The sequence below is a fragment of the Micromesistius poutassou genome (assembly GCF_964030765.1).
Source record: "Micromesistius poutassou genome assembly, chromosome: 21".
Classification (NCBI taxonomy): Eukaryota; Metazoa; Chordata; class Actinopteri; order Gadiformes; family Gadidae; genus Micromesistius; species Micromesistius poutassou.
This window is the reverse complement of record NC_140291.1, coordinates 434,583-450,844: the sequence shown is the minus strand read 5'-3', so window position 1 is coordinate 450,844 and position 16,262 is coordinate 434,583. Positions and strand designations below refer to the sequence as shown.

At 40.9% G+C, this 16,262-nt stretch overlaps 1 protein-coding gene across 2 annotated transcripts; it reads right to left on the bottom strand.

Moving 5' to 3' along the window:
* Positions 1-95: 95 nt before the first annotated feature.
* LOC311366945 (kinesin-like protein KIF20A) lies at positions 96-16,119 on the bottom strand. 2 transcript variants are annotated; one of them, XM_084485726.1, is made up of 30 exons: positions 16,047-16,119; positions 15,711-15,816; positions 15,461-15,571; positions 14,837-14,956; positions 14,489-14,627; positions 14,102-14,286; positions 13,908-13,959; positions 13,558-13,751; positions 13,389-13,458; positions 12,944-13,055; positions 12,579-12,656; positions 8,985-9,131; positions 8,686-8,848; positions 7,258-7,515; positions 6,863-6,954; positions 6,525-6,633; positions 5,955-6,063; positions 5,092-5,195; positions 4,876-4,962; positions 4,526-4,765; positions 4,083-4,243; positions 3,508-3,788; positions 3,254-3,325; positions 2,856-3,139; positions 2,661-2,699; positions 2,273-2,314; positions 2,031-2,084; positions 1,660-1,717; positions 1,362-1,504; positions 96-1,025 (listed from the first exon to the last, which is right to left on the bottom strand). In XM_084485726.1, exons 2-30 carry the CDS (start codon positions 15,810-15,812, stop codon positions 1,005-1,007), a joined length of 3,627 nt encoding a protein of 1,208 aa, XP_084341852.1. In that variant the 5' UTR covers positions 15,813-15,816; positions 16,047-16,119; the 3' UTR covers positions 96-1,004. The 2 variants fall into 2 exon arrangements, with proteins under 2 accessions (XP_084341852.1, XP_084341853.1); XM_084485727.1 differs by having other exon boundaries at positions 15,711-15,813; positions 16,047-16,118.
* Positions 16,120-16,262: the final 143 nt, after the last annotated feature.

Here is a 16,262-nt window from a genome sequence, read left to right as displayed (position 1 = left end):
TCGCTGACGTCACGGGCACCTGCTTCTCAGCGCTTCTTCCCCCGAAAAAAAACGCGCAGTAATCTGGCATTAATTCACACTTTAGTCTTTCTGGAAGAACGCTTTTATTATAAAATATCAAGCCATGTATAGTTATATAGTAATCAACCCATTAAAGCGGATGTTTATGGGCTTAATTGCATATACATTATTTGTGGGATGGGGTTATAATATATGGTCGGTATTTAATATAGTGGTGGGTAACGTTAGTTCAACTGTAACCTAGCACTGATTTGATTTTTGTTTATATTCATTGTCAATTCAAATAAGAACTTTACGATATAAGTACCTCACAAAAAAAATCACCGCTAGTCTTCTTTTTCCTCCGCCAGATAATTTTCACATCGCACCTTTTTTTCGTTGCCACGTTTCTTTTTCCACACCGCAAATTTATTTTCTTTATTTACTTCTTCAGTGTTTTTTTTTTTTTTCCACACTGCATAAATCGTAATTCTTTCCCTCATATACAGGGTCTCCATACTAACCTGGTTAATATCTGTGGTGGGTAGTTTAATTGTAACCCGGTAATAGGGTAGCAGCGTATCACTGCTTGATCTCATTAAGTCCCGTCTCCGCAGATGTAATCCCGCTAAATCTGTCCCCGAGCCCTGCTATGTTGCTCAACGGATCATGGTTGCTTATCAGTTAACCCACTCCACACACACGTGCACACACACACACACACACACACACACACAAAAACAAACGCACACACACACACACACACACACACACACAATTTTAAAAACATGCAGCAAGCACATGCCACTGTCAATTTTCGACTGAAGATTGAAGGCATTTTTTATCACAGATTAGGCAACGTTTTATTTAGTCAACATGGTAAAACAATACAAAAGATAAAATATTATTTTGTCTAAACAATTTATAAAAAGGGTTAGTCTGATATGAAACAGTGAAGGGCTGCCTGTAGCGTCCAGCTGTCTCTTCACGACGCTGCTTTCTTTCTATGCCGATCCTTCCATCGTCTGCAAGAACAAAGTCATTTGATGCATTATAACAGTGGTATCAATATAATATAATGTTTCTATGATTTGCTGTACCATAATAATGACTGACCCTAAAGGCATCAAAATGCTTCTGTGTGATTTGTTCGAGGTGTCGTGACACCAAACGTACACTAGGGGGTGGAAGAGCCACGATGCGAGGTGCATAAGCAACGCTCTGCAATGCTCTGCAGCACGTGGCGAGGTTGCAATAGTAGCATGTTATTATATTTAACTATAGCACTAACAGCAGCATGTTCAGGAGATATGTATATGTTATAATAGTACTACAATAGTAGCGTAGTAGAACTATAGTACCGTGTGTGGTGTGAGGGTGAGCATGGGAGAGGAGATGTCTTTCTTGAAGAGTCTTTTCCGTCCTCGTCTTTGCTTCGTCGTTTCCGCGACGACCGCCTCTTTCTCTCCCGAGCGATTGACCACCAGGCTCAGGATGCTCTTCGCTGCTCAGGGCAGAGGTCAAAGGTTACACACACACACACACACACACACACACACACACACACACACACACACACACACACACACACACACACACACACACACACACACACACACACACACACACACACACACACACACACACACACACACACACCTGTGCTGCTCAGGAGCGAGGGGGAGTTGAGGATCCTTTGCAGAGTTCCATCTGGCGCCTGCAGACACAAAGACACACACAATGTAGCACTGACGTAGTACTAACATAGTACAACTACCTAGTATTACTGTAGTACTCACATAGTAAAAATGTATAATACTACCTAGTAAATTTGTTTGTCTCAGTGTGTACTGTAGTGTCGTGTCAGTTTGTGCCGTAGTACTGTGTCAGTAGTACAAACTGACACAATACTACAGTATGGAGTGTAGTATCGTGTCAGTTTGTACTGTAGTATTGCGTCAGTGTGGAGTGTAGTATTGTGTTGGTTTGTACTGTAGTATCGTGTCACTTTGTACTGTAGTAGTATTTACCTGCACTCTGGTTTCTCCATGTCTGTTTCTCTTTGTGTCATTTTCCTGCAGCTCCTTAAACACAAACAACATACAATTACATCATTCACCAACGTATGGGGGGGTGATGGAACCCTCAGCCCTTCATACAGAACAGAGCGCTCAGCCCTTCATACAGAACAGAGCGCTCAGCCCTTCATAGAGCTCCTATTCCTCCATAATGCTCTTATCCTTCAGTAGACCCAGACTGAGCCCGCCCCTACCTGGATCTTTCTCTTGCGTTGGTTTCTGGTGTTGGGATGAGCCTTGAAAGAAAGAGTAGAAGATGAGTCGTCATGGTTACAACAACCAAACAACCACATTTCGTTTACACCATAACACAACAATGAGAGACTCCGACCACTTAAACACAACATGTATGGGTGGTGAATAGAGCATCACAGAGAAAAGAACCATCATCCCCTTACAAAATAAGAGCTCTTAAGCCTTCACAGAGAACACAGTTCTCATCCCTCCATATGGCCCGCATCCCTTCATAGAGATCTCATTCCTTCAAAGAGAACATAGCTTTCATCCCTTCAAAATATGGCCCTCGTCCCTTCATATGGCTCTCATCCGTCAAAGATCATCCCTACATAGACAGAGACTCACCTCACTTTTCCTCTTGCGACAGCTTCTGGTGTTGGGAGGCTTGAGCAGAGCAGATGAGGGGCCAGGGTTAAAATACACCACAACACAACCACAAAACAATAACACCACCATGTGTGATGTGAGAGTAGCTTTGTAATACAAAATACAAATAATGGGTTGTTTCATTTCTTTCGGTTTAGTTGAAAGGGTTCTCACCTTCTGCTCCTTCTCTCTCTCCCGCAGTCTCTCCATCTCTCTCTTCACCGCCTGAAACTCGGCTCTCTTCCTCTCCTCCTCCTTCCTCTGGTGGAAACGCTGCAGTTCTTCTTTCAACTCCTCAACCACAGTTGCCTTCCTCTCCTCCACTCCCCTCCCCTCCTCCACCACCACCACTCCTATCACCTCATCTTCCTCTCTGCTCACCACCTCCTCCACTCCCCCTCTCACCTCCTCCACTCCTCTCTCCTCCTCCTCCTCTCCACTCGTGTGAGAGTTTGGCTCTGCAGAGAGAAGGAATCAATCACTCTATAGTCATATGTAATCTATAATCATATATCATCTATAAACATGTGTAATTGTTTGTAGTTATTTAGTAGTAGTTGGAAGTCAGTTACCTGAACTGCTTGTGTCCGTCTGACTTTCTGTTGTTAGCCTTTCCTGAAGAGAAGAGGGAGCCAGCCGCAACTCTGACACACACACACACACACACACACACACACACACACACACACACACACACACACACACACACACACACACACACACACACACACACACACACACACACACACACACACACACACACACACGTGTTAAGCACAGATCAAAATCACACAGGATCCAAACCCCTTTAGGTTTATATCTGTACCTTCTTTTTCTCCCTCATCTTGCGTCTTCCTCTCCTCATCTGCGAGGTCCTTCTCATGGAGTCTCTGCTGCAGAGCTGCACGCTGGGTCTCACTCTCAGCGAGGCGCTCTTCCACATCGGTCCCCTTCGCGCAGCACTCCTCAGAGGCCTGCAGCTGCACCGCCAGGCCCTCTGCTTGCTGCTGCAGGAGCCTTTTTTCTGTCTGCCAGGTTTGACGCAGATTGAGGGACTCTGCTCTCTGATTGGCTAGGTCATTCCTGAGCTGGACACACTCACTCTGACTGAGTGAGGAGAGGTGGAGAGGAGAAGAGAGGTGGCGAAGAGAGGAGTTGGAGAAGAGAGCATAAGATGAGGAGCGGGGTACAGGTGAAAGGGTTAGGGCAGGGCGGAGGGAATTGTCTTACCAATTATTGGTACCAAGAACCTACCATTTCATCTGTGCGAAAAATAATAACCCATTTTGATTTAGTTTTAGTAGAGCAGTGCCTTTAGGACATGTAGGGTTAGGGGTGCGAGTTAGTAGGGCTTGGGTTAGGGTTAGGGCTAAGGGGTAAGGGTAAGCATGGGGGACGTACCTGCTGGTCAGTAAGTCCCTGAGCTGGTCCATCTCCTTCTGTAACTGGGCTATGTGTTGCCTCTTCTGGGCCGACTTCTCGACAGCATCCTGCCCCTCCCTCCTCATCTCCTCTACAGCCGCATGGAAGACGGAAATACCCTCCTCCTTTTCTTCACGTCTCTGGAAAACAGACAGCCCTCCATCACCCCTAGCTCTCACAGCTAGCCACCACAGTGGCACACGCACGCACACACACACACATCCCTTTATTTGTGTATTTGTTATTTGTACTTTTACTCCTGTTGTGGCCTCTTGGACCAGATCAACATTGAAAATAAGAAACTGTTTTATCTGGAAAAATAAAAGGTTACAACAACAGTGTGTGAGATGTAGTGGTAAAGTAACCAATGGACAGATTTATATTTTGTTACAACAGGCTGTGAATTTGCTGCTGCTAGCTACCCGAGTTGTTTCCTGTCGCAAGACATCTGCTTCCTGGGTGAGAAGGTCGATGCTCTGGGTCTTCTCTTCCAATTTGAGATCCAGCTTTTGGAGGCGGCTCTTTGCATCTTCTAAGAGCTTTGATAGGCTAGCTTCAGTGTCAGTCTTCTTTTGGAGGCGGCTCTTTGCATCTTCTAAGAGCTTTGATAGGCTAGCTTCAGTGTCAGTCTTCTCCCTGAGCTGGCGCTGTAACCTGGTGAGCTAAAACACAAATGTAACATTAAGACATTTCAACTTAAACCTTATTAAAGGTTCCCTGAAACGATGACTAATAAAAAATATGTACATTTGTATCTATATTATACCAGTACCTGTGTGTCAGCCGTCTCCATGGAGACCTGCAGCTTGCTGATGATGTCATCTTTCTGTTGACATGCCTCCATCAGATCTGACACCCTCTGCACACACGCACACACACACACACACACACACACACACACACACACACACACACACGTATAAGTATGCAGTCGTAGTACTCATAGTGAACCAAATAGTACTAGTAGCAGAAGAATAATAATATGTACCTCCTGAGTTGCCTCCAGCTGATCACGCGATCTCTGCTGGTCCAATCGCAGTGTCTCCAGCTGATCATGTGATCTCTGCTGGTCCAATCGCAGCGTCTCAAGTTCTGCAGACAGAACAACATGATTGAGGTTGTGATTGGTCAGATCAGCATCGGTCTAGACTCTCTATAAACCAATAGTTTAGTTGAAATCCCACATTCTTCCTTCGTCATGCTGGGCTCCACACTCCAGGGACCAATAGGAACACGTATTGAAACGGAGGTTGCATGTACTGAATATACTAGTTGATATTAGATACATATCCATGCACACACACACAGACCTGAGGCAGGTGTGTGTACCTGCAGAGTGAGAGAGAAAAGTGTCTTTGTGTACTAGTAGTCAGTGAGACGGGTGAGACTGTAGTGTCAGTTAGACGTGTGTGTGTGTGTGTGTGTGTGTGTGTGTGTGTGTGTGTGTGTGTGTGTGTGTGTGTCTACCTGTGTTGTCAGTGAGATAGGTGTGTGTCTCTACCTGTTTTGTCAGTGAGACAGGTGTGTGTGGTGTCTACCTGTGTTGTCAGTGAGACAGGTGTGTGTGTGTGTGGTCTCTACCTGTTTTGTCAGTGAGACAGGTGTGTGTGGTGTCTACCTGTGTTGTCAGTGAGACAGGTGTGTGTGTGTGTGTGGTCTCTACCTGTGTTGTCAGTGAGACAGGTGTGTGTGGTGTCAGTGAGACAGGTGTGTGTGTGGTGTCTACCTGTGTTGTCAGTGAGACAGGTGTGTGTGTGTGGTGTCTACCTGTGTTGTCAGTGAGACAGGTGTGTGTGTGTGTGGTGTCTACCTGTGTTGTCAGTGAGACAGGTGTGTGTGTGTGGTGTCTACCTGTGTTGTCAGTGAGACAGGTGTGTGCCTGCTCCGCGTCTCTCTTGATCTTCTGGAGGTCAGCAGCCATCATGGTCACCATCTGCTCCATGGCCTCTTTCCTCTCCTCCTGTACAGACAGACAGACAGACAGACAGACAGACAGACAGAAACTTTATTTATCCCTAGGGGAAATTCAGGGAATTCTTTAATATTTTTTGAATATTAATATTTAAATATTAATATTTTTTATAATTATTTTAAAATGATTTAATATTATATACATAATATTACACATAATAACATCATATTCAACATATAATATAGACTTGTGTTGCTATGAGGGTCGTGGTGTGTTGCTAGGAGACAGAGAGAAAGAGTGTTGCTAGGTTAAAAGGTGTGTTTTGTGCTGGTAGTCACAGACAGTACCTTACAACAGTACCTTAGTAACAGATAAAGGGTCAGACAGACATGAAGTAGCACACAGACAGACAGACAGACAGAACCTCACTAGTAGCAGACAGAAAGTACCGTACAACAGTACCTTAGTAACAAATAAAAGGTTGAGACAGACAGACAGACAGACAGTACCTCGTTAGTGGCAGACAAACAGGCAGTCTTGCTGACGAGGGTCTTCAGGATTTCCATTCTGTGTTCTGCTCTCTCCTCCAGGATCTCCCTCTCCCTCACCAAGCGCTCACTGCAGAAAGAGAAGGAGAGATATAGGTGGATAGGTAGATATGGTTATATATAAATGTAGCACGAGTATAGTATAAATACGAGCAGTAATGTAAAGTAGTGATATAGCAGTAGTATAGTTAAGTAGTGGTATAGGACAGTGTTAATAAAGTATTAATATAGAAGTAGTAGAGTAGTAGTAGCATAAAAGTAGTCTAGTAGTAGCAGTAGAAGTATAGTAGGGTCAGTACCTGTAGTCCTTCTCCATGCGTTCAAAGAGCTCCATGAACTCAGCACTGACCTCCTCCCTGATCTGCAGCTCTAGCGCCTCCCGCAGGCCGCCCTGGTACACATTACATATAGAAGTATTATACACATAATAATACACCTATATATATTATGCAAAATACACATTCACAGTTTATTTAAACACGTGGTACGCTAGGGGCCTGCAGGTATCAGGTATATGGGGATCTTTTAAAAGATGTACAACAAGCCCATGGCTGATAGATTTGGCAGGTAAAAGAAAATGTAGGGCGACATCTTTGAAGAATTGCATGGATGCTGGTCGATTTTCCCACCATGTTGTCACCAAAAAGACAACATTCTAAAAATTCTTAATTTTGGCCGACAGACAGACACTCACCTCCCCGTGGCCTGCTTCTAGCACAGTCTCCTCCATACACTCCTCGTCCTCTTCCTCGTCCTCTTCCTCCTCTGTATCATCATCATCATCATCATCTTCCTCCAGCACGTCCTCCAGGCTCGTCTCCCAGGCAACCATGGAACTCTGGCGTCCCCGTTCGCCGGGGCGGTCGGCCTGGTTGATGATCATGGAGAGCTCCCTGGCAGACCTCTTGGGGGCCACAGGGGGCAGCGCAGGCCGTGACGTCAGCACCACCACCTACGGAACACACACACACACACACACACACACACACACACACACACACACACACACACACACACACACACACACACACACACACACACACACACACACACACACACACACAGAGAGAGAGAGAGAGAGAGACAAATGGGAGAGACAAAAAGAGAGCAAGAGAGACAGAGATACAAAGGGAAAGTGAGCGAGCGAGGGACAGAGAGAAATAGAGAGAACGAGATAGAGAGATGGAGAGAGAGAGAGAGAGATTTGTAAGGGCCCTGATACACATGAAGCTTCTGTGTATCGTGCGGCGTTCTTCTGTAGGTCTGTGGTGTGTGGGGGTCCGTAAGGCTCTGACCTACTTAAAGTTAAATCACTGCATTGCATACACAATACACCAATGCCTGTGATTGGTATTCATATTCGAAGTTTGTTTGTTTATTAATATTTGAATATTTATTAATAATTAAACGATGAAATGCCTTCAGCAAGACCTATATTGAATCAAACTTAAGTTGTATATGTTTTGTCCACCAGAGGGCAGAGTATCAGTCAATGTCAACAGGCAGGCAATGATGTTTTCAGAATATTGTTTTGCTCACACAATGATCTGGCTGGCTGCAGTTTATCTGGCTGCAGACTTTTTTTAAGTTATTCGCCAAAAATACAAGGTGAGTCACATTTTCTGGCTCTAGAGAAGAGCGTTGCTTTGTGACTAGGTTCCCTACGGTGGAAAACACTCATTCCGCCCTCACGGATGTCCCGCCTATTGTATTATCATATGTACATATTGTATTATCACATGTACATATTGCCAGGTTGCCGCGATTCACAACTTCGCCAGCCGTGAAAAAGCCTCGGAATCTGAAATGAAAACAACGTTCAAGCAAATACATTTACAAAAAACAATGCCCATAATAGGTTATATAATACATATATAATGTTATTATTTTTTTAAATATTAGAATTGTATTCGAATAACGAAGTTCGAGGTCAAAGCCCTAGTGATTGGCCAACGATACCACGCCAATGGTTGAACATTGAACACACAACATATCAATCACGAGTGAATCTATCGTACCCTATCGTCGATATCACAGGTTCACAGCCTAGTTGGTGGAAGGTAAACCGGGGCCTTTACGGGGGGGGGGGGGTTCTGGATGTGAGGGTGTGTGAGGGACCAACCTTCTGGGCCAGGGCAGAGAACTTGAGGACGTTGAGGGTCTCGTCGTAAGCGGAGGGACACTGGCTGATGTTGACGATCATACACACGGCGCCGCGGCCGCACAAGAAGCCCTGCAGGAAGTGGGTGAGTTTGGACTCCCTGAAGGGCACGTGCTGCTGGAACCTAGAGGCCACAGGGGAGGAGACAACGAGTGGTGAGAGAGGCGGACATCCAACGCTGACAACCATCTCGTCAGCGTAAGCGAATAAGGGCCGAGGTGGATGGGAGGAGGTAACCTGTGTGTGTGTGTCCTGCTGACCTGTGATGCTGGTTCAGCCTCATGGCGTTCAGACACTTGCCCAGAGTGAGCAGAGAGGTGTTGATGTTTCCCGCCTCTTTGAGACGCTGTCCCTGGCTCTGGGTGCGAGTGCAACGCTCCGATCCCGCCAGGTCACAGAGACACAGCCTGCAACAAACACACACCCGCACACGTCAGTACTGTACTTACTGTAAAATATACAGCCTGAAACACTCACACACTTCAGTAGTGTGAGTAGAGTGAGTTGTTAGGGAGTCATTGGTGATCTATAGTGATATATATAGTCATTAGTGATCTATAGTGATATATATAGTCATTAGTGATCTATAGTGATCTATATAGTCATTAGTGATCTATAGTGATATATATAGTCATTAGTGATCTATATAGTCATTAGTGATCTATAGTGATATATATAGTCATTAGTGATCTATATAGTCATTAGTGATCTATAGTGATATATATAGTCATTAGTGATCTATAGTGATATATATAGTCATTAGTGATCTATAGTGATATATATAGTCATTAGTGATCTATATAGTCATTAGTGATCTATAGTGATATATATAGTCATTAGTGATCTATAGTGATATATATAGTCATTAGTGATCTATATAGTCATTAGTGATCTATAGTGATATATATAGTCATTAGTGATATATATAGTCATTAGTGATCTATAGTGATATATATATAGTAATTAGTGATCTATAGTGATATATATATAGTCATTAGTGATCTATAGTGATATATATAGTCATTAGTGATCTATAGTGATATATATAGTCATTAGTGATATATATAGTCATTAGTGATCTATAGTGGTATATAGTCATTAGTGATATATAGTGATATATATAGTCATTAGTGATCTATAGTGATATATAGTCATTAGTGATATATATAGTCATTAGTGATATATAGTGATATATAGTCATTAGTGATCTATAGTGATATATATAGTCATTAGTGATCTATAGTGATATATATATATAGTCATTAGTGATCTATAGTGATATATATAGTCATTAGTGATATATATAGTCATTAGTGATCTATAGTGATATATATAGTCATTAGTGATCTATAGTGATATATATATATAGTCATTAGTGATCTATAGTGATATATATAGTCATTAGTGATATATATAGTCATTAGTGATCTATAGTGATATAGTCATTAGTGATCTATAGTGATATATATAGTCATTAGTGATCTATAGTGATATATGATATAGTCATTAGTGATATATAGTGATATATATATAGTCATTAGTGATCTATAGTGATATATATAGTCATTAGTGATCTATAGTGATATATATAGTCATTAGTGATCTATAGTGATATATATAGTCATTAGTGATATATAGTGATATATATATAGTCATTAGTGATCTATAGTGATATATATAGTCATTAGTGATCTATAGTGATATATATAGTCATTAGTGATATATATAGTCATTAGTGATCTATAGTGGTATATAGTCATTAGTGATATATAGTGATATATATAGTCATTAGTGATCTATAGTGATATATAGTCATTAGTGATATATATAGTCATTAGTGATATATAGTGATATATAGTCATTAGTGATCTATAGTGATATATATAGTCATTAGTGATCTATAGTGATATATATATATAGTCATTAGTGATCTATAGTGATATATATAGTCATTAGTGATATATATAGTCATTAGTGATCTATAGTGATATATATAGTCATTAGTGATCTATAGTGATATATATATATAGTCATTAGTGATCTATAGTGATATATATAGTCATTAGTGATATATATAGTCATTAGTGATCTATAGTGATATAGTCATTAGTGATCTATAGTGATATATATAGTCATTAGTGATCTATAGTGATATATGATATAGTCATTAGTGATATATAGTGATATATATATAGTCATTAGTGATCTATAGTGATATATATAGTCATTAGTGATCTATAGTGATATATATAGTCATTAGTGATCTATAGTGATATATATAGTCATTAGTGATCTATAGTGATATATATAGTCATTAGTGATCTATAGTGATATATATAGTCATTAGTGATATATAGTGATATATATAGTCATTAGTGATCTATAGTGATATATATAGTCATTAGTGATATATAGTGATATATATAGTCATTAGTGATCTATAGTGATATATATAGTCATTAGTGATCTATAGTGATATATATAGTCATTAGTGATCTATAGTGATATATATAGTCATTAGTGATCTATAGTGATATATATAGTCATTAGTGATCTATAGTGATATATATAGTCATTAGTGATCTATAGTGATATATATAGTCATTAGTGATCTATAGTGATATATATAGTCATTAGTGATCTATAGTGATATATATAGTCATTAGTGATCTATAGTGATATATATAGTCATTAGTGATCTATAGTGATATATATAGTCATTAGTGATCTATAGTGATATATATAGTCATTAGTGATCTATAGTGATATATATAGTCATTAGTGATCTATAGTGATATATATAGTCATTAGTGATCTATAGTGATATATATAGTCATTAGTGATCTATAGTGATATATATAGTCATTAGTGATCTATAGTGATATATATAGTCATTAGTGATCTATAGTGATATATATAGTCATTAGTGATCTATAGTGATATATATAGTCATTAGTGATCTATAGTGATATATATAGTCATTAGTGATCTATAGTGATATATATAGTCATTAGTGATCTATAGTGATATATATAGTCATTAGTGATCTATAGTGATATATATAGTCATTAGTGATCTATAGTGATATATATAGTCATTAGTGATCTATAGTGATATATATAGTCATTAGTGATCTATAGTGATATATATAGTCATTAGTGATCTATAGTGATATATATAGTCATTAGTGATCTATAGTGATATATATAGTCATTAGTGATCTATAGTGATATATATAGTCATTAGTGATCTATAGTGATATATATAGTCATTAGTGATCTATAGTGATATATATAGTCATTAGTGATCTATAGTGATATATATAGTCATTAGTGATCTATAGTGATATATATAGTCATTAGTGATCTATAGTGATATATATAGTCATTAGTGATCTATAGTGATATATATAGTCATTAGTGATCTATAGTGATATATATAGTCATTAGTGATCTATAGTGATATATATAGTCATTAGTGATCTATAGTGATATATATAGTCATTAGTGATCTATAGTGATATATATAGTCATTAGTGATCTATAGTGATATATATAGTCATTAGTGATCTATAGTGATATATATAGTCATTAGTGATCTATAGTGATATATATAGTCATTAGTGATCTATAGTGATATATATAGTCATTAGTGATCTATAGTGATATATATAGTCATTAGTGATCTATAGTGATATATATAGTCATTAGTGATCTATAGTGATATATATAGTCATTAGTGATCTATAGTGATATATATAGTCATTAGTGATCTATAGTGATATATATAGTCATTAGTGATCTATAGTGATATATATAGTCATTAGTGATATATAGTGTGTAAAAGGGACTTACTCGCTCACAGACTTGACTCTGAGGACTCCTGTGTTCTTGTTCTCCAAATGCAGGACCCTGATGGAGAACATACTGTGGCTGGAGACAAGGAGACAGACGGGTGGACGGTGAGGAAGGCAGTCAGAGGGGGACCTATCAAAAACCTTGCAACTCGCAAATGGCTAACGCTATCTTTGCAGCTAACGCTAGCTTTGCAGCTAACGCTAGCGTTGCAGCGTTTATAGTTGTACTGTCAGTGTGTGGTATTGGAGTATTGGAGGGGAAGCGAGCGGAGGTGTTTCTGCCTCACAGTTTGTAGGACTTGATGAGCCCTGCTTCGTTGCGTGACTTAAACTCCTCCCTGCTGGCCTGTGATTGGTGGTTACCTGCGGCTGGACAGCTGGTTCAGTTTGGTTGCGAACAGGCTCTGGTTCTTCTTGCCGATCTTCATGATCCTGTAGGCCTCCTCCGCACTGTGGACCTGCACCCAGCGCAGGTCTGCACACAACACATGACATGACAACTCACTACATGAACACACACACACTATACATACACTACACCGTCTAATACGGCTACGTACTAGGCTCCTGTAGATAGGCTGGGGTCGCTTATGGGGGGGGAGGGAGAGCTGGATTATGGGGGTTGGGGTGAAGTAGAAAGAATATGGGTGTGAGGTAAATTATAGGGGGGTGGGGGTGAGGTAGATTATGGGGGTGGAGTTGAGGTGAGGTACATTATGGGGTGGGGCTGAGGTACATTATGGGGTGGGGGGGTTATGAGAGAGGTTGAGGTACATTATGGGGGTGGAGTTGAGGTGGGGTGGGCTACCTTTGATGAAGGAGTTTCCCTTGACATCCTGAGCCAGACGTAGAAGATTTCTCTTCTGGGATCGAGGGTCCTGCATCACATGAAAACAAACACCCATCATCACATGATTATTATCATGATTATCAATCAATTATCAATGTGTGTGTGTGTGTGTGTGTGTGTGTGTTACCTGTGTTTCCAGTAAGTCATGTATATTTTCCCGGTAGATCTCACAGAAGGAGACCCAGACTGAGAACTCTACACTAGAGTCGACGCTGAGCTGGAAACTATCAGACTCTGTAGAACTGCTGTTAGCACTGATGTTAGCACTGGTGTTAGCACTGATGTTAGCACTGATGTTAACACTGCTAATCCTGGAGTCCCCTAAAACACGCACAAACACAAACACATTAAATCAATACAGAAAAACACACAGGTGCAGGAATAGTTATGTATAATATTGATAAATATATATACATCAGTGGTTGTTACTAATAGTTATGTGTAGTAGTAATAACTAGTAAGTTCTTGTTTTAATACCTTCTGAAGAACAGGTTGAACTCTGAGACGAGCTCAACTTCTGGCTGTCGCTCTAAAGAGAAAGAGAGAGAATTCTGATGACACACACACACACACACACACACACACACACACACACACACACACACACACACACACACACACACACACACACACACACACACACACACACACACACACACACACACACACACCTGTTTGAGCAGCTTCAGCAGCTGGTTCTTGAGTGCGGCGTCGTTGGTCTGCTGCAGGCGGGTTAGCTTCGTGACGTCTTTACAGCGCTGAGGCTTCAGGCTGCAGTCAGCGGAGATACGGCCCTCTATCGACCTGAAGAGGACCGACAGAGACCTGGGTAGGACCCCCCCATCATGCTCAGGACCTGAGGACATACACATACACGGTAAAGATATATAGATATATATAGATAGAGATAAATATAGATATGCACACAAACTAGATGTATAGATAAACACATACTAGATAAATAGCATATAGCCAGAAAAATATATAGTTGGGTTCTATCACAGAGTTAGGCTCTTGGTTCTGACCAGAGCGGTATAAGGTAGGTCATTGGTTCTGACCCAGGAAGGTGAAGGTCTTGCCGGCGTTGGTGACGCCGTAGGTGAAGACGACGGCGTCTCTTCCCTCCAGAACCCCTCGGACCAGCGGGCTCACTGTGCCCTCAAACACCTGGCGCTGGCTGCTGTCGGGGCCCAGCACCTACAGGACATGGACCAGTTAATACTGCTACTAATACTAGTTACACCTAAAGAACACATGCTAGTAAGTACTAGGCTAATACTATGAATTAGTGACAACAATTACTACTACATCACATTACTTTATTACAATTGCTACCCGCATGTAGTACTATGCTAGTACTGTTAGTACTGTACTAGTACTGTAAACAGATAGACACATATTCTCACCTTGGTGAAGTTGAACTTCTGTACAGTTTGTGGGAGGTTCTTTTCGCTGTGCCAACTAGACTGACAGTATGTAGGGGCCTTCAACACCACCGTGTCCTCCCCCTCCAGACACACACAGTCCTGAGGAAACACACAGTCTGCTTAATACACCTACTCACACACACACACACACACACACACACACACAAACAATACTATAATAATAACTATAAACACTCCAATACTACTGTCTACACACACTGACAATACAACTATACACGCTCCAATACTACTGATAAAACAACTACCAGACTACTACTACATTATCACACACTCATATACCACTAACTACACACAATGACCATACAACTACACATACTATACTATACTATCACACACACACACTCATATACTACTGACTACACACACTGAATACTAAAGACACTCTTATACTGGTATCAAGGTTATAGGAAGCCAAAAGGTTTGTAACTAGGTGTCAATGATATAGGAAGCATTAAGAAATGTAAGGATCTTAGATAGTTACAAGGTTATGGGAAACATCTTAAGAAGCAAGGTGTGTGTGTGTGTGTGTGTGTGTGTGTGTGTGTGTGTGTGTGTGTGTGTGTGTGTGTGTGTGTGTGATACCTGTGGCTCTTCCTTGGTGCTCTCTCTTGAGGTGATGGGTCTGATCCTAAGATAGACCTGCAGGTTCTCCTTCTGAACGTTCTCCTTCAGCTGCTTAATATTTGTTTTATCCTGTTATTTTATGGAGATTGACAACATCATTAATTGATGGCAAACCTATGTATTATTATTATTAACGGTAAAACTAACCTGTTTTTAAGACAAGATGAATGATAATATATTATTATAATAGTATAATTCGTAATAAAACCGGGGTTGGTGAGGCGAAGGCTTGGAAGAGATCTTTGCGGATGTCCTCCACCTCCAGAGGCCCCGTTCTATCGGGCTTCCCAGCCAAGCAGCTCTCCATCATTCTGCTTTTAGGATCATCATAATGTTCATAACGTCATAATTAACAGTGTAATGGGGTTGCAGGAGAACGACCACAATGGTTCAGTAAAACCATCACTAGTGGCTCAACTAGCCGCTAAACCCGTGCTAACTGTCGAGACACATTCCAACTAATACATAACCTCACTGTTAGCACCGGCCGTGAGTATTTCAGATCTTATACAACAATAAGTTCTTAAACAGTCATTTTACTCACCTGATGGGAGTAACTTTGACTTAATTGCGTAGAGATCTTTCAAAACAATGCATTAAGTAAAGCTTGTTGTACGGTGGGCCGCGGGGTCATTTTAAACATGAACCAGCGGACCAATCACCAGACTGGATACAATCGCGTCCACGCCCACTTCTCCTTGAAGCAAAACTCGCGAGAAGACGACACAACGTATACATTTTACAAATACCTCCCTCAGAG